Source organism: Lissotriton helveticus, chromosome 9, assembly GCF_964261635.1.
Source record: "Lissotriton helveticus chromosome 9, aLisHel1.1, whole genome shotgun sequence".
Classification (NCBI taxonomy): Eukaryota; Metazoa; Chordata; class Amphibia; order Caudata; family Salamandridae; genus Lissotriton; species Lissotriton helveticus.
Window position 1 is genome coordinate 872,597,233 of NC_136070.1, and position 27,161 is coordinate 872,624,393.

General features: G+C 46.0%; 1 protein-coding gene across 3 annotated transcripts in view; it reads left to right on the plus strand.

Annotated features, from left to right (window-relative positions):
• Positions 1-27,161, plus strand: part of LOC144781938 (cytochrome P450 2G1-like) — an 878,243-nt gene that overhangs the window by 190,997 nt on the left and 660,085 nt on the right. For all 3 annotated transcript variants that reach the window (XM_078661025.1, XM_078661024.1, XM_078661026.1), the window contains exon 3: positions 17,589-17,751. In XM_078661025.1, the coding sequence (XP_078517151.1) occupies positions 17,589-17,751 (163 nt within the window). The remainder of the gene's footprint in view (positions 1-17,588; positions 17,752-27,161) is intronic.

The window sequence follows — 27,161 nt, forward strand, 5'->3', positions numbered from 1 at the left end:
GCCTGGTTATGAAACGTACATAATGTATATTTATGCTTGTCGATTTAACTTCCCTCTGCAGCACTCCTAGGGACTGGGCAGATGGGGCCCCACTCTGAGTGCATATGAACAAACACTTATTGGTTTGTATTCTCTACTGTCTGACCAATGCTTCATTTAGTACGGAAAGCTGAGAGGTGGTCATTAGTAACCTGGGTGCCCCTAAACGGGTTACTTCCTTCACCCAAAGCCAAAATTGGCCAGGCCTTGGGGGATGGGGTCCCCAGGGCCCAAAAAGTATTAGGGAAGGGGGTTCACACAGCCCCCCTTTCACAAAGAAGACAGAAAAGAGAAGCCAGCCTCTTGCCAGAGGCCCTCTCCCCCTCCCTGAACCACTCTACAAACGCTCCTACTGGGGTGATCTTGGTTGGGGAATGACATCCCTGTCACTACTGAGGGTCCTTAGCGGCCAACTAGTCGACTAGCATCTCTAGTAAGCCCTACACAGCTGGTTTGCTGAATGGTGGTAGAAGGCCATGCCCCTGTTTACATCACTCTGCAAAAGAGCCTCTTGGCATACTAGTGGTGGGGTGATGAGATCCCCTTTTGTCCTGAGGGCCTCAGGACTAAACTGGGCTTCATCCCCCAAGCAGCAGTGCACCAGGAGCCGTGTTTGCAGAGTGGTATAAAAAGGGGACGTGGCTTATGACCACTCTCAGCAATCCAGGTGTGTGGGGCTTACTAGAGGTAACACAAGGGCTTGTTGGCCCACAAGGACCCTCAAGAGGCAAGGGGACTTCATCCCCCTACCAAGAGCGTGCCAGGAGGAAAACATCCTTGGGGTCAACTACCCCTCCTATTACATCCAGTAAGTCCCACACAGCAGGATTCGTAAGTTCTCATAGCAGGCCACACCTCCTTTGCCCACCACTCATGTGGGGGTCCTTAGGAGACAACTAGCCTACCAGTTATCTCCAGTAAGCCCCACACAGTAGGATTGCTGGAAGGCGGACACAGGCCACACCCTCTTTCTCCACAACTCTGCAAACACGCCTCCTGGCAAACTGCTGGTTGGGGGATGCTTTACTCATGAGAGACTTTGAGGCCAAGAAGCCCTACTGGTACGTCCTGTAAGTCCTACTCTGTGGAATTCCTAAGGACTGGTTGGAGGCCCAGCCCCCTTCCACCACCACTCTGAAAATGTGACTACTAGTTAAAGAAGCATTTGCAATGTTAAAGATCTTGCACTTGCTGGGGTTAGAGCTATTGGTGTTGTGAATGTAAAAATTGTTTTACTAGTGTTTAAATGGATTGGATATACATTGTATGTAGTGGAATTGTGTGGTATGTTGTGCAGTGAAATTATGTGGATAGAAAGTATATGGTATTTAGTGAATAGGAATTAGGTAGTATGGGATTATGTGTTATGGAGAGTAATTATGTGGTATTGTAGTTTGCGTTGTGGAGGGGTAACCTCAGCTTTAGTCTTCCTCATTTCTATAGATGCTAAACTATAAACTCAATGAGACAAAAAAAGAAGGGACCACTGGGGAGTACTTCTGAACTTAGTCAAAGGTATGAGCATGACCACTGGAATTATGTGACTGTTGGGCAACACCATTTTTTCAAATTATACATTTTACGCATTTGCCATGTAATTCATCATCTGCTGCATAATCTTGCTTCTAGCTCAAATGTTACCATAAATGCAGCGACAAGTGGTACAATGTGGTGGAAGGCCCATTGCCAAGCTGGAATGGTCACGCTCTTGCTTCTTTCTGCACCTCTCTTGCTTCTTTCTAAATTTCTCTTGCTTCGTTGTGCACCTTTTTATCCATTTTCTGCACTACCCTTGCCTCTTTCTGCAACTCTCCTGCTTTTTTCATCTATGCTCTCGTGTTTTTTTCTTCTGCTCATCTCTTGCCTCTTTCTGTACCTTTGTTGCTTCTTTATGTACTTCTCCTACCTCTTTCTGTACTATCTTCCTGGTTTTTGCACCTTTCTTATCTCTTCCTGAATCTCTCTTGCCTCTTTCTGCACTTCTCTTGCATCTTTCTGTACCTCACATGCTTCTTTCTACATTTCCATGGCTTCTTTCTGCACTTCTTTTCCTTCTTTCTGCACACCTTTTGCCTCTTTCTGCACCTCTGTTACTTCTTTCTGTACACCCTTCCCTTTTTCTGCACCCCTCTTCCTGCACCTGTTGTCAGTTTCTTCACCTCTCTTGCATCTTTATGCACTTCTCTTGCCTCTTTCTGCACTTACTTTCTTCTTTCTGCATTTCCCTTGCTTCTTTCTGTATTTCCCTTGGTTCTTTCTGTACCTCTGTTGCTTCTTTCTGCACCTCCTTATTTCTCCAGCCCTTTTGCCTCTTTTTATACTTCTCTTGCCTCTTTCTGTACCTCGCTTGCTTGTTTCTACAACTCTCTTGCCTCTTCCTGCAGTTCTCATGCCTCTTTCTGCACCTCTGTTGCTTCTATCTGCACCTCTATTGCTTCTTTGTGTACCGCTATTGTTTCTTTATATACCCCGTTTGCCTCTTTATGCACCCCACTTCTCTCTTTCTGCACCTCCTTGCCTCTTTCTCTACCTCACTTGCCTCTTCCTGTACTTTTCCTCCTTCTTTTTGCATCTCACTTGCCTCTTTCTTCACTTCTCTTTCTTTTTTCTGCTCCTCTCTAGTTTCATTCTCCAACTCTCTTGTCCTTTTCATCACTTCTATTGCTTCTTTCTCTACCTCCGTTGCTTCTTTCAGTACTTATCTTGGCTCTTTCTGTACTTCTCTACCTGTTTATGCACCTCTCTTGCCTCTTCCTGCACTTCTGTTGCCTCTTTCTTTGCCGCACTTGCATCTTTCAGTTTCTTCAACCCTTTTGGCTCTTTCTGCACTCCTTTTCCCTCGTTCTGTACCTCTCTTGCCTCTTTCTGCATCCCTGTTCCCTTTTTCTGCACCTCTCTTGCCTCTTTCTGCACATCTCTTGCCTGTTTCTGCACCTTTGTTGCTTCTTTCCGCATCTATGTTGCTTCTTTCTGCACCCCTCTTGCCTCTTTCTGCACCACTGTTCTCCCTTTGTGTATCTCTCTTGCCTCTTTCTGCAGTTCTCTTGCCTCTTTCTGCACCTCACTAGCTTCTTTCTGCATTTTCCTTGCTTCTTTCTGTATTTCCCTTGCTTCTTTCTGCACCTCTCTTGCTTCTTTCTGTGCCCCTTTGGCCTCTTTCTGCACCTCTGTTGCTTCTTTCTGCACTGCTCTTGCTTCCTTCTGCACTTTTCTTGCTTCTTGTTGCACCCCTCTTCCCATTTTCGGCACCCCTCCTCCCTCTTTCTGCACCTCTGTTACCAGTTTCAACACCTCTCTTGCCACTTTCTGCACCCTCTTGTCTCTTTCTGCACTTTTCTTGCCTCTTTATGCACCTCACTTGTTTCTTTCTGCATTTTCTTTGCTTCTTTCTGCACCTCTTGTCCTTCTTTATGCACCCCTTTTGCCTCTTTCTGCACCTCTGTTGCTTCTTTCTGTACTTCTCTTGCTTCTTTCTGCCCCCTTCTTCCCTTTTTCTGTACCCCTCTTCCCTCTTTCTGCAAATCTGTTGCCAATTTCTACACCTCTCTTACCTCTTTTTCTCTGTCTGTATTTCCCTTGCTTCTTTCTGCATTTCCCTAGCTTCTTTCTGCACTTATTTTCCTTCTTTCTGCACTCCTTTTGCCTCTGAATGCACTGCTTTTGCCTCTTTCTGCATTTCTGTTGCTTCTTTCTGTACTTATCTTGCCTCTTTTTGTACCCCCCTTGGCTTTTTCCGCACCTCTGTTGCTTCTTTTTGTACTTCTCTTGCTTCTTTCTGCACCTCTATTGCTTCTTTGTGCACCTCTATTGCTTCTTTGTGCATCCCTTTTGCCTCTTTCTGCACCCTCTTCCCTCTTTCTGCACCTCTCATGCCTCTTTTTGCACTCCTATTTCCTCTTTCTGCACCACCCTGCCTGTTTCTGCAAATCTCTTGCCTCTTCCTGCAGTTCTCTAGCCTCTTTCTACACCTCTACTGCTTCTTTCTACACCTCCATTGCTTCTTTGTGCATCTCCATTGTTTATTTGTGCACCCCTTTTGCCTCTTTCTGCATCGCTCTTCCCTCGTTCTGTACCTCATTTGCCTCTTTCTGCACCTCTCTCTCAGTTCTCTTACTTTTTTCTGCACCTCTCTAGTTTCATTCTGTAACTCTTTTGCCTCTTTATGCACCCCTCTTTCCTCTTTATGCAGTTTTCTTGCCTCTTTCTGCACCTCCCTTGCTTCTTTGTGCATTTCCTTTGCTTTGTTCTGCATTTCACTTGCTTCTTTCTGCACCTCTCTTGCTTCTGTCTGTACCCCTTTGCCTCTTTCTGCACCTCTGTTGCTTCTTTCTGCACTTCTCTTGCTTCTTTTTCCACCCCTCTTCCCTTTTTCTGCACCCCTCGTTCCTCTTTCTGCACCTCTGTTGCCAGTTTCTATATCTCTCTTGCCTCTTTCTGCACTTCTCTTGCCTCTTTCAGTACTTCTCTTGCCTCTTTCTGCAACCCTTTTACCTCTTTCTACACCTCTGTTGCCAGTTTCTACACCTCGTTTGCCTCTTTCTGTACATCTCTTGCCTCTTTGTGTACTTCTACTGCCTTGTTCTGCTCCTCACTTGCCTCTTTCTTCACTTTTTTCTTTTTCTGTGCCTCTCTAGTTTCATTCTGCAACGTTCTTGTCTCTTTCATCACTTCATCACTTCTTCACCCCTTTTCCCTCTTTCTGCACCCCTCATCCCTCTTTCTGTATCATTCTTGCCTCTCTCTACATCCCTGTTCCCTTTTTCTGTACTTCTTGTCTATTTCTGCACCTCTCTTGCTTCTTTCTGCACCTCTCTTGCTTCATTCTGCACCTCGGTTGCTTCTTTATGCACTGCTCTTGCTTCTTTCTACACCTCACTTGCCTCTTTCTTTACTTCTCTCTTTTTTCTGCACCTCTCTAGTTTCATTCTACAACTTTCTTGTCTCTTTCATCACTTTGATTGCTTCTTTCAGTACTTTTCTTACCTCTTTCTACACTTCTCTAGCCTATGTATACACCTCTCTTTCCTTTTTCTGCACCACTTGCCTCTTTCTTCACCGCAGTTGCATCTTTCTTCATCCCTTTCCCTCTTTCTGTTTCTCTCTTGCCTCTTTCAGCACCTCTATTGCCAGTTTCCACACCTCTCTTGCCTCTTTCTGCACTTCTCTTGCCTCAATCTGCACCTCACTTGCTTCTTTCTGCATTTCCCTTACTTCCGTCTGCATTTACCTTGCATCTTTCTGTACCTCTGTTCCTTCTTTCTTCACCACTTTTGCCTATTTTTACACTTCTCTTGCCTCTTTCTGCATTTCTGATGCTTTTTATTGCACTTCTCTTGCCTCTTTCTACACCTCTGTTGCTTCTTTCTACACTTCTCTTGCTTTTTTCTGCACCTCTATTGCTTCATCGTGCACCTCTATTGTTTCTTTGGGTACCCCTTATGCCTCTCTCTGTACCCCTCTCCCTCTTTTTCTGTACCCCTGTGGTCAATTATTTACACCTCTCTTGCCTCTTTCTGTACCTCTTTACGTACTTCTCTTGCCACTTTGTGTACTTCGACTGCCTCGTTCTGCACCTCACTTGCCCCTTTCTTCACTTTTTTCTTTTTCTGCACCTTTCTAGTTTCATTCTGCAACATTCTTGTCTCTGTCATCACTTCTTCACCCCTTTTCCCTCTTTTTGCACCCCTCATCCCTCTTTCTGTACCATTCATGCCTCTCGCTATATCCCTGTTCCCTCTTTCTGAACCTCTTGCCTCTTTCTGCACCTCTCTTGCTTCTTTCTGCACCCCTTTTGCCTCTTTCTGCACCTATGTTGCTTCTTTCTGAATTTCCCTTGCTTCTTTCTGAAACTCTCTTGCTAATGTATGCGTCCCTTTGACCTCTTTCTGCACCTCTGTTGCTTCTTTATGCCCTGCTCTTGCTTCTTTCTGCAACTCTCTTGCTTCTTTCTGGGTCCCTTTGACCTCTTTCTGCTCCTCTGTTGCTTCTTTATGCACTGCTCTTGCTTCTTTCGGCACCTCGCTTGCCTCGTTCTTTACTTCTCTCTTTTTCTGCACCTCTCTAGTTTCATTCTACAACTTTCTTATCTCTTTCATCACTTTGATTGCTTCTTTCTATACCTATGTTGCTTCTTTCAGTACTTCTCTTACCTCTTTCTGCACTTCCCTAGCCTGTGTATGCACCTCTCTTGCCTCTTTCTTCACTGCACTTGCACCTTTCTTCATCCCTTTTCCCTCTTTCTCTATCTCTCTTGCCTCTTTCAGCACCTCTGTTGCCAGGTTCTACACCTTTGTTGCCAGTTTCTACACCGCTCTTGCTTCTTTCTGCACTTATTTTGCCTCATTCTGCACCTCACTTGCTTCTTTCTGCATTTCCCTTGCATCTTTCTGCACCTCTGTTCCTTCTTTCTTCTCCACTGTTGCCTCTTTTGCACTTCTCTTGCCTCTTTCTGCATTTCTGTTGATTCTTATTGCACTTCTCTTGCCTCTTTCTATACCTCTGTTGCTTCTTTCAATACTTGTGCACCTCTATTGTTTCTTTGTGTACCACTCATGCCTTTTCCTGTCCCCTGTTCCCCTCTTTCTGTACCTCTGTTGTCAATTTTTTACACCTCTCTTGCCACTTTCGCCACCTCTCTTGCTTCTTTATGCACCCCTTTTGCCTTTCTGCACCACTGTTTCTTCTTTCTGAACCTCTCTTGCATCTTTCTATGTCCCTTTGACCTCTTTCTGCACCTCTGTTGCTTCTTTATGCACTGCTCTTGCTTCTTTCTGCACCTCTCTTGCTTCTTTCTGCATCCCTTTGACCTCTTTTGGCACCTATGTTGCTTCTTTATGCACTGCTCTTGCTTCTTTCTGCACCTCACTTGCATCTTTCTTCACTCCTCTTTCTTTTTTCTGCACCTCTCTAGTTTCATTTTGCAACTCTCTTGTCTCTTTCATCACTTCTATTGCTTCTTTCTATACCCCTGTTGCTTCTTTCAGTACTTCTTTTACCTCTTTCTGCTCTCCTTTTGCCTGTTTATGCACCACTCTTGCCTCTTTCTGCACATCTGTTGCCTCTTTCTTCACCCCTTTTGCCTTTTTCTGCACCCTTCTTCCCTTTTTCTGTACCTGTCTTGCCCGTTTATGCACCCCTGTTCCCATTTTTTCTGCACCTCTCTTGCCTCTTTTTGCACTTCTCTTGCCTGTTGCTACACCTCTGTTGCTTCTATTGTACCCCTCTTGCCTCTGTCGGCACCCCTCTTGCCTCTTTCTGCACCTGGGTTACTTCTTTCTACACTTCTTTTACTTTTTTCTGCACCTCTGTTGCTTCTTTCTGCACCCCTCTTGCCTCTTTCTGTACCACTGTTCCCACTTTGTGTATCTCTCTTGCCTCTTTCTGTAGTTCCCTTGCCTCTTACTGCCCCCACTTGCTTATTTCTGCATTTCCCTTCTTTCTTTCTGCATTTCCATTGCTTTTTTTGCATCAATCTTGCTTCTTTCTTCACCCCTCTTTCCTCTTTCTGTACCACTCTTGTCTCTTTCTGCACCTCTTTTGCTCCTTTGTGCACCTCTATTGTTTCTTTGTGCACCCTTCTGCCTCTTTCTGCCCCCTCTTCCATCTTTCTGTACCTCTCTTGCCTCTTTTTATACCTCACTTGCCTCTTTCTGCCCCTCTCCTGCCTCTTTCCGCATTTTTCTTGCCACTTTCTTCACCTCTGTTGCTTTTTTTACACTTCTGTTGCCACTTTCTATACACCTCTTGCCTCTTTCTGCACCTCCATTGGTTCTTTCTGCACTTCTCTTACTTTTTCCACATCTATCTAGTTTTTTTCTGCACCCTCTTGTCTTTTTCAGCACCCCTATTTCCTCTTTCTTCACCTCTCTTGCCTGTTTATGCAACTCTGTTGCCTCTCTCTGCACCTCTCCTTCCTCTTTATGTTCTTCTCCGGCCTCTTTCTGCACCTCACTTGCCTCTTTCTTAACTCTTATTTCTTTTTTCTGCACATCTCTAGTTTCATTACGCAACTCTCCTGTCTCTTTCATCACTTCTATTGCTTCTTTCTATACCTCTGTTGCTTCTTTCAGTATTTCTCTTGCCTCTTTCTGCTCTTCTCCTGCCTGTTTATGCACTTCTCTTGCCTCTTCCTGCACCTCTATTGCTTCACTTGCATCTTTTTACACCCCTTTTGCCTCATTATGCACCTGTGTTCCCTTTTTCTGCACCTCTCTTGCCTCTTTCTGTACTTCTCTTGCCTGTTTCTGCACCTCTGTTGCTTCTTTCTGCACACTTCTTGCCTCTTTTGGTACCCCTCTTGCCTCTTTCTATACCTGGGTTGTTTCTTTCGTAACTTTTCTTGCTTCTTTCTGTACCTATGTTGCTTTGTTCTGCACCCCTCTTGCCTCTTTCTGTTCTGCTGTTTTCTTTTTGTGCATCTCTCTTGCTTCTTTTTGCACCTCTCTTGCCTCTTCATATACTGCCTTTGTCTCTTTCTGCATCTCACTTGCTTCTTTCTTCCTTTCCCTGGCTTCTTTCTTCATTTCTCTTGCTTCTTTCTGCACCTGTCTTGCTTCTTTCTGCTCCCCTTTTCCTGCTTTCTGAACATCTGTTGCTTCTTACTGCTCTTCTCTTGCTTCTTTCTGCACATCTCTTGCTTCTTTTTATCCGTCTTCCCTTTTTCTGCACTCCTCTTCCCTCTTTCTGCACCTCTACTGCCAGTTTCTATCCGTCTCTTGCCTCTGTCTGCACTTCGTTTGCCTCTTTCTGCATTTCTGTTGTTTCTTCCTTCACTTCTCTTGCCTCTTTCTGCACCTCTCTTGGCTGTTAATGCACCTCTTTGCCTCTTTCTCCACCTCTGTTGCCTCTTTCTTCACTGCACTTGCTTCTTTTGACACCCCTCTTATCTCTTTCTGCACCCCTCTTATCTGTTTCTGTACATCTCTTGCCTCTTTCTACACCTACCTGTTTCTGTATCCCTCTTGCCTCTTTCTGCACTTTTCATACCTCTTTCTGCACCTCTGTTGCTTCTTTCTGCACTGTTCTTGCTTCTTTCTACACCACTCCTGCCTCTTTCTGCATCCCCCTTCCCTCTTTCTTCACCTCTCTTCACTCTGTCTTTATCATGTTCCTTCTTTTTGCTCATCTTTTGCCTGTTTCTGCAACACTTGTGCCTCTTTCTGCACGTCTCTTGCCTCTTTCTGCAGCTCTGTTGCTTCATTCTGCACTTCTATTACTTCTTTCTGCACCCCCTCTTGCTTCTTTCCGTATCTCCATTGGTTCTTTCTGCAGTTCTCTTGCCTGCTTATGCACCTCTCTTGCCTATTTCTGTACCTCCGTTGCCCCATTCTTTACTGCACTTGCTTCTTTCTTCACTTCTCTTGCCTCTTTCTGTACCCCTCTTCCCTGTTTCTGTATATCTCTTGCCTTTTTCTGTATCCCTGTTCCCTCTTTCTGCACCTCTCCTACCTGTTTCTGTACCTCTCTTGCCTCTTTCTGCACTTTTCTTGCCTCTTTTTGTACCACTGTTGGTTCTTTCTGCACCTCTATTGCCTCTGACCCCACCCCTCTTGCCTCTTTTTGCAGTCCTAATGCCGCTCTGTGCATCTCCATTGTTTCTTTTTTGTTTCTTTCTGCACTTCTGTTCCCTCTTTGTGCATCTCTCTCTTGCCTCTTTCTGCACATCTCTTGCCTCTATATGCTGTTCTCTTGCCTCTTTCTGTACCTCTGTTGGTTCTTTCTGCACCTCTCATGCCTCTTTCTGGATCCCTATTCCCTCTTTCTGTACCTCTCTTATCTCTGTCTGCAGCCCGTTCCTTCTTTAAGCACCTCTTTTGCCTGTTTCTACAACACTTGTGCCTCTTTCTGCAGGTCTTTTGCCTCTTTCTGCAGCTCTGTTGCTTTGTTCTACACTTCTATTGCTTCTTCCTGCACCCCTCTAGCCTCTTTCTGCATCTCCCTTGCTTCTTTCTGCAGTTCTCTTGCTTTTTTCTGCACCCCTCTTGCCTCTTTCTGCACCCCTCTTTCTACACCACTGTGCCTATTTCTGCACCTCACTTACCTCTTTCTGTATCTCTCTTGCTTTTTCCTTTACCTCTTTTGTTTTTTTTGGAACTCTCTTGTCTCTTCCATCATTTCTCTTGCTTCTTTGTACACCTCTGTTGCTTCTTTCATCAGTTCTGTTGCCTCTTTCAGCATTTGTCTTGCGTTTCTGCACCTCTCTCACCTCTGTCTGCACCTCTGTTGTCTATTTATGTACCTCATTTGCTTCTTTCTGTACCCATCTTGCCTCTTTCTGCACCCCTTCCCTCTTTCTGTACTTCTCTTGCCTCTTTTTGTACCCTGTCCCTGTACCTCTCCTGCCTGTTTCCGCACCTCTCTTGCCTCTTTCTGCACTTCTCTTGCATCTTTCTACATCTCTGTTGCTTATTTCTGTACTTCTTTTGCTTCTTTTTGCACCCCTGTTGCTTCTTTCTGTACCTCTCACTTCTTTCTGCACCTCTTTTCTCTCTTTTTGCACTCCTCTGGCTTCTTTCTATACCCTACTTCTCTTTGTGCACCTCTCTTGCCTCTTTCTGCACTCTTCTTAACCTGTTTCTGCACCTCTGTTGCTTCCATTGCACCCCTCTTGCCTCTTTCGGCACCCCTCTTGCCTCTTTATGCCCCTGGGTTACTTCTTTCTACACTTCTTTTTCTTTTCTCTGCACCTCTATTGCTTCTTTCTGCACCCCTCTTGACTCTTTCTGTACCGCTGTTCCCTCTTTGTGTATCTCTCTTGTCTCTTTCTGCACCTCTCTTGCCTCTGTCTGCATCCATCTTCCCTCTTTCTGCACCTCTTTAAACTGTTTCTGCAACTCCCTTGCCTCTTTTTCCAGTTCGCTTGCCTCTTTCAGCACCTTTGTTGATTCTTTCTGCACCTTTCTTTCCTCTTTCTGCACAACTCATCTCTTTCTGTACCCTCTTCCTTCTTTCTGCACCTCTCTTGCCTCTTTCTGCACCTCTCTTGCCTCTTTCTGCACCTCTGTTGCTTCTTTCTGTACCTCCTGCAATTTTCTGTACCTCTCTTGCTCCTTTCTGCACCCCTGTTGCCTCTTTTCCCACTTGTCTTTCCTCTTTCTGCAGCACTCTTGCCTCATTCTGCAGCACTCTTGCCTCTTTATGCATTTCTCTTGCCTTTGTCTGCACTTGTTACTTTTTCTGCACCTCCCTTGTTTTTATACACTTCTCTTGCTTCTTTCTGTAATTCTCTTGCCTCTTTCTGTATTTAAATGAGAAGTGAAAGCTGTCAAGTTTTAAGGTCAGCGTGCTCTTGTGACTGAGGTATATGTCTACTTGTATATGTATTCTCACATGTGTTATGCAGCTAAAGATGGTAACTTAAAAAGTTCTCATATAGGTGGTTAAATGTTCTCGGTTATGCTCTATCATTCAGTTGCACAGGCAGACATGTCTAATGTGTAAAGGTGTTATAGACCCCCCTCAAATATACTATTGAATATCCATATTGCCTGTATAATGAGCAGAAAGAATTACATTCACATTTTTGTACTAACAGAGTATGCTGTTTGAAACACAGGTATTCAAGTATTTGTATGTTTATTTTTATGTCACTAGGTAAAAGCAGAAACATGCATGTATACCTTCACAGATGTGGTCAGACTTACAACAGTGATATGCTTAGTATTGCTGTTTTATATTTGGTAGGCCTAACAATCCGGGCAGTCGATTAATAGTGAATCTTCAAGAAAAAAGTGAGGTTTAAGACATCCTGGAAGGATTAGAGATTAGGCTACTGTTGTAAAGTACAGTCAAAGTAGGCCTCTTTTTACACCATTGTTGGTTAATTCTATACTTATTTTGCTTCTTTCTGTGCCTTTCTTCCTCTTTCTGGACTTCTGTTGCATCTTTCTGCATTTCTCTTGCTTTTTTCTGCACCTTTCTTCCTCTTTCTGCTCCTCTTTTCCCTCTTTCTGTACTTCTATTGCTTCTTTCTGCAACTGTCTTCCTCTTTCTGCACCTGTCCTACCTATGTAGGCATGGTTAGAATTTAAAAACCATAGATATTCACAGAAAAAAACAGAGTTTTCAGGGACATTATAGTTAGGAATTAACATTTTAAAAATCTTAGCAATTCTCTGAAAAAAAGAGGTTTCAGGGACGTTATAGTTAGGAATTAGCATTTAAAAAACTTTAGCAGTTCACTGAAAAAACCATGTTTCAGGGACGTTATAGTTAGGCTGATATTTTTTGCGTACAAAACCAGAGAAATTTGGCTGGTATAGTTAGCTGAGCTAACTATAACTTGCGCCCCCGCAATGCACTGCTGATGACATCACATATTACATCACTCATGACATGGTCAGTGACATCACTTATGATATCACTGATAACATCACTGAAGAAATCATCCACTTAATATCTGATGCACCTCTTCACACCCTAATATAACCTTTGATACACCCACTCTAAAATACAGACAACCTTTCTCGAAACCATAGACACACCAATACCTGTTACAATATACCCACTCACTGATTCATAGGTTTACAGACATCCACTCACTCACCCATTTAGTAAATTCATTCACACAGTCTTTCATTTATACAGCCACTGATATATGCAATCATATACTGATACAGACACTCACACATTGCCACTCACCCATAGAGTTACTGACACACGTAGTCAGTCACACAAAGAATACAGCACATTGCCATTTACAGATCTATACAGTTATACACACACACCACCTCAGGTATTCATACAAGTACTAACACATACTTACTTTCTTATTCAATCACTGACACAAGAACACACTCATCCATACAGCCACTTTCACAATCCTCGCTCTCACATATAGTCACTCATATACTCCAATACTTAAATATAATGCTTTTCACATATGTAGTTATTCACACATATACCACTGAGATATCCACTCACTCACGAACATAGCCATACGTACTTACTCACCCTACAGCCCCTTGACATTGCTCTCATGAACCCATACACCCAGTGAAACACTTACTCACTCATCCATGCAGAAAGTCAACCCCACACAGACAATCAGGCACCCATACATGTCCTCAGACAACCATTCATTAACCCATATAAACAATCATGTAGCTACTCACCAACCCAAGCAGATACTTACACACCAAATGACAGACTGATATTGACATTCACATAGATTAGTCATTCACCCATGCATTCACTAAGACACGTTTAATCACTCACTTATACAGTCAGTCATGCACCCACTAATTCATCCATTCAGACACTCATACACCCATTCATTCTTCAATACACTTTGGGATATATAACATTCTTAAGCTGTTTAGAAACACTCAGTCACTGGATGATGATTTTTCAGTGAAAATATAAATATTTAAATATATATCTGATATGTGTGTGTATGTATATATGTGTGTATGTATATATATATATATATATATATATATATATATATATATATATATATATATATCCAAAACACAAGTTGCCCTCATTGAAGATGTCACACATGGAGGGTTAAAGCACACGCACCACCGGCAGCAGCAGATTCAGCCAGACCCCAAACCTCATCTGAGATGGCCAAACGCGTTTCGAGCAGGGTATTGCTCTTGATCACTGGCTACACCACCAAACGGAGACAGCGGGCTTTTAACGGGATCACCTTTATTTGAAATCACAGTCCTGCCCATGTGGACGTCGTCCAACACAGCCTTCTGGTCGTGGTAGTTTGTGCTATTGTTGCCAGGGCTCAGATCCCAATTAAAACCTGAATCGGTGCCGTTTACTCCGTAAAAAATATGCAAATGTCTACCCAAGTGGGTGCGGTGGAATCTTCTCTAAATATTAACGCCAGTGGGTGTGAGGGATTGCGAACTCGCTGTACTGCTCCCAATATTTCCGGTAGGCAGGCCCCTCCATTCCTGTCAGTGCTCTAATGGCTGAGCACCTTGGATCCATTGCATCCAGCGGCGGGACATCCTCGCGACTGAGCCAGCCGCTAAAGTATCCAAAACAGAAGTTGCCCTCATTGAAGATGTCGCACATGGAGGGTTAAATGACACGCACCACCAGCAGCAGCAGATTCAGCCAGCCCCCAAACCTCATCTGAGATGGCCAAACACGTTTCGAGCAGGGTATTGCTCTTGATCACTGGCTACACCACCAAACTAAGACAGCGGGCTTTTAACAGGATCCCCTTTATTTGAAATCACAGTCCCGCCCATGTGGGCGTCGGCCAACACAGCCTTCTGGTCGTGGTAGTTTGTGCTATTGTTGCCAGGGCTCAGATCCCAATTAAAACCTGAATCGGTGCCGTTTACTCCGTAAAAAATATGCAAATGTCTACCCAAGTGGGTGCGGTGGAATCTTCTCTAAATATTAACGCCAGTGGGTGTGAGGGATTGCGAACTCGCTGTACTGCTCCCAATATTTCCGGTAGGCAGGCCCCTCCATTCCTGTCAGTGCTCTAATGGCTGAGCACCTTGGATCCACTGCATCCAGCGGCGGGACATCCTCGTGACTGAGCCAGCCGCTAAAGTATCCAAAACAGAAGTTGCCCTCATTGAAGATGTCGCACATGGAGGGTTAAAGCACACGCACCACCGGCAGCAGCAGATTCAGCCAGCCCCCAAATCTCACCTGAGATGGCCAAACGCGTTTCGAGCAGGGTATTGCTCTTGATCACTGGCTACACCACCAAACGGAGACAGCGGGCTTTTAACGGGATCACCTTTATTTGAAATCACAGTCCCGCCCATGTGGGCGTCAGCCAACACAGCCTTCTGGTCGTTGTAGTTCGTCCTATTGTTGCAAGGGCTCAGATCCCAATTAAAACCTGAATCGGTGCCGTTTACACTGTAAAAAATATGCAAATGTCTACCCAAGTGGGTGCGGTGAAATCGTCTCTAAATATTAACCCCATTGAGTGTGAGGGATTGCGAACTCGCTGTACTGCTCCCAATAATTCCGGTAGGCAGGCCCCTCCATTCCTGTCAGTGCTCTAGTGGCTGAGCACCTTGGATCCACTGCATCCAGCATCGGGACATCCTCGCGACTGAGCCAGCCGCTAAAGTATCCAAAACAGAAGTTGCCCTCATTGAAGATGTCGCACATGGAGGGTTAAAGCACACGCACCACCGGCAGCAGCAGATTCAGCCAGACCCCAAACCTCATCTGAGATGGCCAAACGCGTTTCGAGCAGGGTATTGCTCTTGATCACTGGCTACACCACCAAACGGAGACAGCGGGCTTTTAACGGGATCACCTTTATTTGAAATCACAGTCCTGCCCATGTGGACGTCGTCCAACACAGCCTTCTGGTCGTGGTAGTTTGTGCTATTGTTGCCAGGGCTCAGATCCCAATTAAAACCTGAATCAGTGCCGTTTACTCCGTAAAAAGTATGCAAATGTCTACCCAAGTGGGTGCGGTGGAATCTTCTCTAAATATTAACGCCAGTGGGTGTGAGGGATTGCGAACTCACTGTACTACTCCCAATATTTCCGGTAGGCAGGCCCCTCCATTCCTGTCAGTGCTCTAATGGCTGAGCACCTTGGATCCATTGCATCCAGCGGCGGGACATCCTCGCGACTGAGCCAGCCGCTAAAGTATCCAAAACAGAAGTTGCCCTCATTGAAGATGTGGCACATGGAGGGTTAAAGCACACGCACCACCAGCAGCAGCAGATTCAGCCAGCCCCCAAACCTCATCTGAGATGGCCTAACACGTTTCGAGCAGGGTATTGCTCTTGATCACTGGCTACACCACCAAACTAAGACAGCGGGCTTTTAACAGGATCCCCTTTATTTGAAATCACAGTCCCGCCCATGTGGGCATCGGCCAACACAGCCTTCTGGTCGTGGTAGTTTGTGCTATTGTTGCCAGGGCTCAGATCCCAATTAAAACCTGAATCGGTGCCGTTTACTCCGTAAAAAATATGCAAATGTCTACCCAAGTGGGTGCGGTGGAATCTTCTCTAAATATTAACGCCAGTGGGTGTGAGGGATTGCGAACTCGCTGTACTGCTCCCAATATTTCCGGTAGGCAGGCCCCTCCATTCCTGTCAGTGCTCTAATGGCTGAGCACCTTGGATCCACTGCATCCAGCGGCGGGACATCCTCGTGACTGAGCCAGCCGCTAAAGTATCCAAAACAGAAGTTGCCCTCATTGAAGATGTCGCACATGGAGGGTTAAAGCACACGCACCACCGGCAGCAGCAGATTCAGCCAGCCCCCAAATCTCACCTGAGATGGCCAAACGCGTTTCGAGCAGGGTATTGCTCTTGATCACTGGCTACACCACCAAACGGAGACAGCGGGCTTTTAACGGGATCACCTTTATTTGAAATCACAGTCCCGCCCATGTGGGCGTCAGCCAACACAGCCTTCTGGTCGTTGTAGTTCGTGCTATTGTTGCAAGGGCTCAGATCCCAATTAAAACCTGAATCGGTGCCGTTTACTCTGTAAAAAATATGCAAATGTCTACCCAAGTGGGTGCGGTGAAATCGTCTCTAAATATTAACCCCATTGAGTGTGAGGGATTGCGAACTCGCTGTACTGCTCCCAATAATTCCGGTAGGCAGGCCCCTCCATTCCTGTCAGTGCTCTAGTGGCTGAGCACCTTGGATCCACTGCATCCAGCATCGGGACATCCTCGCGACTGAGCCAGCCGCTAAAGTATCCAAAACAGAAGTTGCCCTCATTGAAGATGTCGCACATGGAGGGTTAAAGCACACGCACCACCGGCAGCAGCAGATTCAGCCAGCCCCCAAACCTCATCTGAGATGGCCAAACGCGTTTCGAGCAGGGTATTGCTCTTGATCACTGGCTACACCACCAAACGGAGACAGCGGGCTTTTAACGGGATCACCTTTATTTGAAATCACTCTCCCGCCCATGTGGGCATCAGTCAACACAGCCTTCTGGTCGTGGTAGTTCGTGCTATTGTTGCCAGGGCTCAGATCCCAATTAAAACCTGAATCACTGTTGTTTACTCCGTAAAAAATATGCAAATGTCTACCCAAGTGGGTGCAGTGGAATCTTCTCTAAATATTAACCCCAGTGGGTGTGAGGGATTGCGAACTCGCTGTACTGCTCCCAATAATTCCGGTAGGCAGGCCCCTCCATTCCTGTCAGTGCTCTAATGGCTGAGCACCTTGGATCCACTGCATCCAGCGGCGGGACATCCTCACGACTAAGCCAGCCGCTATAGTATCCAAAACAGAAGTTGCCCTCATTGAAGATGTCGCACATGGAGGGTTAAAGCACACGCACCACCGGCAGCAGCAGATTCAGCCAGCCCCCAAACCTCATCTGAGATGGCAAAACGCGTTTCGAGCAGGGTATTGCTCTTGATCACTGGCTACACCACCAAACGGAGACAGCAGGCTTTTAACAGGCTCACCTTTATTTGAAATCCTATGTGTTATTGAATATTGTCACCATAATGAATTGTGACTTAATAGGTCAAGATGTTTTTCAATGCCACAAATGCCACAAATGTCAACACCAGTCTCACATCTTCACTCAAAATGTTTTCTTCTTTGTGTTTATCAATGCAGCTGAGAAAGAAGTATGGAGATGTGTTCACTGTGTATTTGGGCCCTCGTCGTGTCATTGTTGTGTGTGGCCATGAAGCTGTAAAGGAGGGTTTGATTGATCAGGGAAATGACTTCAGTGGAAGAGGAACAGCACCATCATTTGACAAGCTCTACAAGAATTATGGTATGTATGATTTCGCTTTCCCAAGCAAATCCTGCCAATGTGCTATGTCTGACGTTATCTAGTGTCCTAAAATATTGAAATATATAGTTCATTTCAGACCCTCGACATTATGACAAGTGCAAAAAAACACCCAAATGTTAATTCAATTCATGCCAAACTGGCTTTGATTCCAGTGATAAGTGATAGACAGGAACCTGGGAAAATGGTTATTGCATCTGTTATTCTTATATTATTCATTTATTTAGTTGGAACCCTCTAAAAATGATTGATATTTTCCTGTGTAAAACCCTGGGCAAGTGCAATTTACACTCATTTCCTAATCAGTAAGCATGGGCGTAAAATCCGCTCCGATCGCGGATTTTTCGGATTTTCGGCAAATTCGCAATCCGCGAACTCTCGCGAATTTGTCGAAAATCCGTGAATCCGCTCGCGGCGGATTTTTTGCTTGGTTGCGGCGCGCGGCGTGGTGCACGGCGTTCACTTTCCGTCATTTAGCGTTTGCCGAGTTGTTTTTCTTTGCGAGTGACGCGCCATTTTGGATCTTGCTGTGTGATCCCGCGGGAGTTTGGCGCCCGCGAATACGTAATCGCGGCTTGCCACCTTGCACAGCACACCTCGCGAGAGTTCGCAATTGCGAACACGTAGTTGCGGCGGAAAGGAACAATCTCGCACTCGCGAAATAGAGCTTTTGCAATTCTGCACAAGAAAATCACCAGCAAACAGGATAAACCTTCAGAAAATTATGATTTTTATCAGAATCACTCCTCAGATTGACATTTGCATGGCCTTTTTTTTTGCAAGGAGTCCATTTTTGGGGGGGGGGGAGAAGAAGGAAGTGCCCCACAGTCTCCAACTTCCTGTTCCTGTCCAGCAGGCTCCTCCCAGTGCTTTGTCCATCTCCTGGTCACTTTCATTTGGATCTGGAGCTGGAAGGATTACTTTTTGTGGGTGCTGCTGGATATTTGGATTTGAGGCCTTTTTGACTGTCTTTGGATCACTTTTGGATTAGAAATCAACTTTCACAAGTAAGTTTGTTTGGGGCATTACAGTTGCTGCAAGTAAAATTTTGGAACTTTTTCAGAACATTAAATAAATGATATTGTGGGTAGCCACAGTATCCAGTAGGACCAGGGTTGGTTAGGGGTGCATGATACAACTGTTTTGTTGAATTTAAACACCATTGAGGCCATGGATGGGCTGGGATTGTGCTGATTTTTGTCGTTTTTTTGGGCCTGCTGGTGGGGCCCTTTGCCCAGGGGTGGTGAGTGTTGCATGGGCCTAGTCTTTCTGTGGGGTGTCTTCTTGAATTTAAACATAATTGAGGCCATGGATGGGCTGGGATTGTGCTTATTTTATTGTTTTTTGTCGTTTTTTGGGGGCTGCTGGTGTGGCCTTTTGCCCAGGGGTGGTGGTGCATGGACTGAGTGTGCCTGTGGTGTGGTCTCACTCTCTTTAATGTAAACATCATGGATGGCATTGGATTGTGGTGATTTCTGACTGTTTTTCTGTTTTTTGGGGGTGTACTGTTGATGTGGACTGGCCATGTGGGTGGTGGTGGTGGCCATCTTGAGTGCTGGCTGGTACAGGCAACATGTGCTTGGGGTGTAAGGGGCCATTTTGAGGAGAGGCAGTGTCTGAGGCCTGCACTTATTTTGCCTACTTTTCATCCTTTATGCCCAGGGGTAGTGAGTGTTGCATGGGCCTAGTGTTTCTGAGGGGTGTCTTCTTGAATTTAAACACCATTGAGGCCATGGATGGGCTGGGATTGTGCTGATTTGATAGTTTTTTGTCGTTTTTTTGGGCCTGCTGGTGGGGCCCTTTGCCCAGGGGTGGTGAGTGTTGCATGGGCCTAGTCTTTCTGTGGGGTGTCTTCTTGAATTTAAACATAATTGAGGCCATGGATGGGCTGGGATTGTGCTTATTTTATTGTTTTTTGTCATTTTTTGGGGGCTGCTGGTGTGGCCTTTTGCCCAGGGGTGGTGGTGCATGGACTGAGTGTGCCTGTGGTGTGGTCTCACTCTCTTTAATGTAAACATCATGGATGGCATTGGATTGTGGTGATTTCTGGCTGTTTTTCTGTTTTTTGGGGGTGTACTGTTGATGTGGACTGGCCATGTGGGTGGTGGTGGTGGCCATCTTGAGTGCTGGCTGGTACAGGCAACATGTGCTTGGGGTGTAGGGGGCCATTTTGAGGAGAGGCAGTGTCTGAGGCCTGCACTTATTTTGCCTACTTTTCATCCTTTATGCCCAGGGGTAGTGAGTGTTGCATGGGCCTAGTGTTTCTGAGGGGTGTCTTCTTGAATTTAAACACCATTGAGGCCATGGATGGGCTGGGATTGTGCTGATTTGATTGTTTTTTGTCGTTTTTTTGGGCCTGCTGGTGGGGCCCTTTGCCCAGGGGTGGTGAGTGTTGCATGGGCCTAGTCTTTCTGTGGGGTGTCTTCTTGAATTTAAACATAATTGAGGCCATGGATGGGCTGGGATTGTGCTTATTTTATTGTTTTTTGTCGTTTTTTGGGGGCTGCTGGTGTGGCCTTTTGCCCAGGGGTGGTGGTGCATGGACTGAGTGTGCCTGTGGTGTGGTCTGGTCTCACTCTCTTTAATGTAAACATCATGGATGGCATTGGATTGTGGTGATTTCTGGCTGTTTTTCTGTTTTTGGGGGGTGTACTGTTGATGTGGACTGGCCATGTGGGTGGTGGTGGTGGCCATCTTGAGTGCTGGCTGGTACAGGCAACATGTGCTTGGGGTGTAAGGGGCCATTTTGAGGAGAGGCAGTGTCTGAGGCCTGCACTTATTTTGCCTACTTTTCATCCTTTATGCCCAGGGGTAGTGAGTGTTGCATGGGCCTAGTGTTTCTGAGGGGTGTCTTCTTGAATTTAAACACCATTGAGGCCATGGATGGGCTGGGATTGTGCTGATTTGATTGTTTTTTGTCGTTTTTTTGGGCCTGCTGGTGTGGCCTTTTGCCCAGGGGTGGTGGTGCATGGACTGAGTGTGCCTGTGGTGTGGTCTGGTCTCACTCTCTTTAATGTAAACATCATGGATGGCATTGGATTGTGGTGATTTCTGGCTGTTTTTCTGTTTTTGGGGGGTGTACTGTTGATGTGGACTGGCCATGTGGGTGGTGGTGGTGGCCATCTTGAGTGCTGGCTGGTACAGGCAACATGTGCTTGGGGTGTAAGGGGCCATTTTGAGGAGAGGCAGTGTCTGAGGCCTGCACTTATTTTGCCTACTTTTCATCCTTTATGCCCAGGGGTAGTGAGTGTTGCATGGGCCTAGTGTTTCTGAGGGGTGTCTTCTTGAATTTAAACACCATTGAGGCCATGGATGGGCTGGGATTGTGCTGATTTGATTGTTTTTTGTCGTTTTTTTGGGCCTGCTGGTGTGGCCTTTTGCCCAGGGGTGGTGGTGCATGGACTGAGTGTGCCTGTGGTGTGGTCTGGTCTCACTCTCTTTAATGTAAACATCATGGATGGCATTGGATTGTGGTGATTTCTGGCTGTTTTTCTGTTTTTGGGGGGTGTACTGTTGATGTGGACTGGCCATGTGGGTGGTGGTGGTGGCCATCTTGAGTGCTGGCTGGTACAGGCAACATGTGCTTGGGGTGTAAGGGGCCATTTTGAAGAGAGGCAGTGTCTGAGGCATGCACCTATTTTGCCTACTTTTCATCCATTATGCCCAGGGGTAGTGAGTGTTGCATACTTGCATGTCCCTAGTCTTTCTGTGGGGTGTCTTCAATGTAAACATCATGGATGGCATGGGATTGTGCTCATTTTTCTGTGTTTTGTCCATTTTTTGGGGTGTATAACTGAACTGATGTTCCTCTGTCTTCCATTGCTTTTAGGTGCACAAGAAGACTCAAGAGAACCACCAGTGCCAGGAAGAAGTCCTGCAGCGGTGTGTGTGTGCAGCATAACGTCACGCGACGTCACGTCTAGACACAGAACCCTCTGCAACTCGTGCAACTGCTGCCTGCTGACCTGCTCTGAAGAAGATGGCCCCAAAAAAAGTAACCCGTAGCTCCTCTAGCAAGAAAGGTGCCAGTAAGGAGCAGAAGAAGCAAGTTACCAAGGACACTGGTGTGCCGCCCGCCCCTTTTTTTGGGAGTAAAAAAAAAAGTATGCCTGCAGCAGCAGCGGGATCTGCTGGGGACCAAGCTGGCAGCAGCACCCCCGCTCCATTGGGCTCAGTGCCACCACCACCACCACTCCAACTTAAGTCCAAGCCCTTGAGTGCTGCAGAGGCAGCCAGTATAGTTCTTCAATCACCATCGACCAGTGATGTTGGCTCATCGCAAGAAAGCAGCAGCAATGTCCCTCAATCAACACAGGTTGTTGTAGCTCATCTGACGAGTGTTGAACAACCACAGCCGCAACAACAATCACATGTGCAAGTACAAGCCCAAGTACATGTGGAAGGAGAGGCAGTGCAAGGAGATGCGCAAGCAGAGGTGCATGGAGGGTCACAAGAGGCCACAATAGTTGTTCCTCCCGAAGTAGGGGCACATCAGAAAATCGACAATCAAGGCGAGGTATCATTTGAGGAAGCCCCTCCTCCTGATGATCCTTCATTGTCTTCCACACCCCTAGCAAGGAAGAGATCAAGGGTGGTGTCTACATCTTCTTCAAGCACACCTCCTTCTGATGATACGGATCAAACTTGGGAACCAGCACCACAGCCGTCTGAGAGTGAGGCACACCATGATCCGACAAAGGTAGTTAAGCGTAAAAGGAAGCTCGTCCAAAGTCTCAGAGTTATGGAGTGTGATGAGGCTCAACAAGAAGTGGCGGCTACTGCTGCTGATGAAGACTCTGCCAACGACGACCCAGTCATCATAAAGGTCACTGCAGCCCCAGCGGGCATGCAGCAAACAGACATTTTGACCCTAGCCCGAAGAGCTGCTGAGCGTGATGATGATGATGATGTTGTCGATGAGGAGGCAGTGGAAACACCACAATCATTGGAGTTAAGTAGTACACCAACTCGTCCCGCTTCCATATTTCTTTCTGGCAAGAAGAGACCTCCGTCAACCTCGACCTTAATTAGTGGCGGTGAAAGTGCAAAACGTACAAAAGTTGGGCAATCCAGATCCTCCACTTCATCTGGCATTAGCTTCATGACCACCACCACCAGTATCGCCGCCTCCTCCATGTCCCACAGACACTTCAAGTCCCCAGTTTGGGACTTCTTTACTGTTTGTCCAAAAAATCCAAAGTTTGCCATTTGTACCATTTGTAAGCAAGCAGTTAGTCGTGGTAAGCCAGGTACCAACTATGGTACCGGAGGCCAGAGAGGTCATCTTAGGAGACAGCACACTGTCAAATGGTTTGCGCACCTAGATGCGATCAAGAAAGGCCGAATTCAAGGAAACGTTGATGTTTCATTTGATGATGACGAGGAGGAAGAAGACGTGTCAAACACTTCCCTTACACCCAGTACCCCTGTCAGCAGCACACCCAATGTGAGGCACACTAAGAGTGTTGGAGCGACTGAGACACCAACGCACAAAAGTTCACCAGCGAGCAAAATTGGGTCAACGAAGTCATTATCAGCCCGTAAATGCTTGGTCCAGGGCAACATTAGAACAATGCTTACTTCAGACGTGCCATATGAACGCAACCACCCACTGACGCGTCTGTATAACACTAAGCTGGCTAAAATGCTAGCTGTGGACCTTCTCCCTTTTTCTTTTGTAGAAGCGGTAGGTTTTCTAGAATTAGTGGCAACGCTCTGCCCTAAATGGAAGGTTCCTAGCCGGTTCTATTTTGCCAGAGTTGCGGTTCCAGCACTACATGAAGATGTGCTGGAGGCGATTGGGGCAGCTTTGCAGAAGAGTGCTGTTCACACAATACATCTGACAACAGACATGTGGACCAGTGGCGCAGGCGCTGATTACATGTGCATCACTGCACACTGGGTCTCTTTTTCAGGTGTTAAAGCAAAGCTAAACGCAGGTGTTGACCCGGACCAAGTTTTTAAAGCTGCTCGGAAACATGCAACACTAGCCATGTTTGGCTTGGAGAAAAGTCACACAGTAGAAAACCTTTTGGAAGAGTTTAACAAAAAGGTCTTGAAAATGCTATCCCCCCAAAAACGCATGATTGGTTATCTTTCCACGGATAATGGCGCCAATGTAGTTAAGGCCATGTGGAAGGGTGACTATTTTAGAGTGCCGTGTTTGGCGCACTGTATCAACCTGGTAGTTCAAAAATTCTTGAGTGATAAACACAGTCCAGCGTTCGAGGTAATGGCCACCTGCCGCAAAATGTGCAACCATTTCGGCCATTCTTTTAAGGCCCGGAAGCATCTGAGGAGACTGCTACTTGAACGTCAAATGCCAGTGAAAGCACTCATCCAGGAGGTGGCAACACGTTGGAACTCAACCTTCTACATGCTTGAGCGTCTGTATGAGCAGTATACGGTACTCGATCACTATTTCTTCACAGAGGGTACATCTCAGAAGGAGGACATGCGGTTGGGTGCGGCGCAATGGGACATAGTTAAAAACCTGACAGACATGCTTCGTCCTTTTGAGTTCTTCACGCGTGCAGTCAGCCAGGAGGACTGTAATTTGGGAAAAGCTATCCCATTGTTGTGCATGCTGGAGCACCAACTGATGGCGGTGTCTTCTGAGTTTGAAAAAGATGAAAAAAAAAAGACCATTTTATTTTGTCTGAGAAATTATTAGAGCGCCTACGTGGTGATGAACGTCTTAAAAACATCAAGTCAGAACAGCATTACATTTGTGCTACTATTCTGGATCCACGCTACAAAAAGGCACTGGCAGGCGAAGCATTCTTTCCTTTTGCTGATGCAGATGTTCAAAAGTACAAACATTGGTTAGCCTTGTCAGCCAAGAGGTTTGAAAAAGAACGGCAGGTTATTGAAGGAGAAGACAGTACATCAGCATCAGCATCAGCAGGCCCTCCCCAGTCACAAGAATCCACTTCTGCACCTGTGGCTGGGGCACAAGTGACCTCTCAGCCGTTAAAGGCAACTGGATCATCTGCACCACACACAACAGTATCAGTGGCTGTTGTAGAGGATTGGCTAAGTTTGCTTGGGTATGGTTCTCGAAAAAATGTCAAAGGCACAGCAAAAAGTAAGCAAAGTGGAGGAACCGTTGATGACCTTGAGCCGATGGTGCAGGACTATATGAATGACTCAACAGAGGTCTTTCTTAATGATGAGCCATTGCAGTATTGGCATGGCAAAAAACAATTGTGGCCACAGCTCTCCAACCTGGCTATAAACTATTTGTCTTGCCCACTCGCAAGTGTGTCTTCTGAACGTGTTTTCAGTGCTGCTGGTGGCATTGTAACTCCCAAACGGAGCCGCCTCTCGCCCAAAAATGTGGAGCGGCTGACAATGATCAAGATGAATCAGCACCTCATACCACCAGATTACAAAGTACGAGAAAGCACGCCGCATGAAGACGAGGAGGACGGCAACGTAGATGAGGGGATTTGTTCTCTGTTCGGTGGCACTGACCTCATCCAGCCTGAATTCGCAGAGTATGATGACGAAATCTTCTTCTTATTCCCTGACACCGAGCCCTGAAAATGAGACAATGAATCAAGAACTTTCTTTTTCGTCCTTATTCACTTTTATTCCTGTTTGTCTCTCTTTCTTTGGTTTGCACAGTTAATTTAATTCAAACTTTAATCACCTAATCCCAAAAACAAGACCATCAGCAGAACTGTCTTCACTTGTTTGCTTATTGATTTGAAGGTGCCGCAGTCTACATTCCTCAGGTTCACAAGTTCTGAAGAACATGCTCCTCTATCCTCCTCCTCCAGACTGCGATTTCCCTCAAAGCAGAGTGCTGGATTACGCCCAATGAAGAAAGACTCAGCACTTGTGGGGGTGTTGTACTTCTTTGCGGGTGAGTTGACGGATTTGGGCCCATTGCTGTGAAGCTCTAATAATGGACAAAAGTGTTTTGGACCAAATATGAGGTGGAAATTTCTTGCCGTTTTTGCTGACTTGCTTGCCTTTGGGGTGCTCTTTGGCGGGGTTCCGGGTGTTTGTGGGTGATTATTGGTGTCTGGGAGCACTGCTGCGACAATCTAATCTTGATTGCATTTGCTTTTCAGGAAATCCGTGGTGGAAAACAGGAGTTATGATGATGATTGATGATGATGACCTAGCTGCACAGCGCCGCGTTTGGACCGAAGGCCGAGAGATATTGTAAGTATGAGATTTAGCTTTTTCGCTGTTTGGGGGTGTTGTCGGGTGGTTTTTTCTGGGTGGGTTGGTTGGCGGGTCTTGCCTGGGGCATTCCTGGGAAGGTCTAATACCGGATAGAAGTGTTTTGGACAAAATCCTTAAGGAACAGCCTTTTTTTTGCTATTTCTTCTGTCATCTTGCTCAATGTAGCGTTTTGGGGGGCTTCCTGCTGTTCGTGGGTGGGTTGCGGCCGGGGTCTCTGTCGAAGCACTGCTGCGACAATCTAATCTTGATTGCATTTGCTTTTCAGGAAATCCGTGGTGGAAAACAGGAGTTATGATGATTGATGATGATGACCTAGCTGCACAGCGCCGCGTTTGGACCGAAGGCCGAGAGATATTGTAAGTATGAGATTTAGCTTTTTCGCTGTTTGGGTGTGTTGTCGGGTGTTTTTTTCCGGGTGGGTTGGTTGGCGGGTCTTGCCTGGGGCATTCCTGGGAAGGTCTAATACCGGATAGAAGTGTTTTGGACAAAATCCTGAAGGAAACACCAGTTTTGGCACTTTTTGTAAGTTAGGGTTCGTTAGGGTTAGCCCTAGCAGCAGGATTGCATGTGTTTCGGGGGGTTCTATTGCAACGCAGTTCTGGTGTTGTAGAGCACTGTTGGAGCGATGCTGGCTATGGATACTTTTGCTTGCTTGCAAGTGGTTTGAATACAATCCACGGTCTGTATTTGGGCCTACTGTTACTTTCAAAGTACGTTTTGTAACCATTTTTCTGCTAGGCATCGTTTTTGGAGATCTGATTGGGGTTCTTCTACATTTTTGCGACTGGCTTTAGTAAGGGTCTTGGTGGGAGCATTGCTGGGAAGGTCAAATTTTGTTCTAAAACACAGTTTACAGTACACCTACCTTGAGGGGAAAGATCCGCTATAATATTTTGGCCATACTTATTTATCCTTAAAAAGGTGACTCAGACAGAGCACACAATTTCAAAAATATTGTACTGTCTATTAGGGAAATCAAAGTGTCACTTTTTGAACCACACAGCGTACATACCTTTTATTTATTTATCAGTGGTATTGTAATAGCACTTCCTGTTTTCCGTTCAATAATTACAGGCCGGGTTTCAGTCAACATCCGCCAGGCAGGCAGTGGACAGGGTGTCTTCTGTCAGTGGTCACCAACATTGATGGATGAAGCGTCAGCTGGAATGGAGGAGTGCCGCCAATAAGAGGAA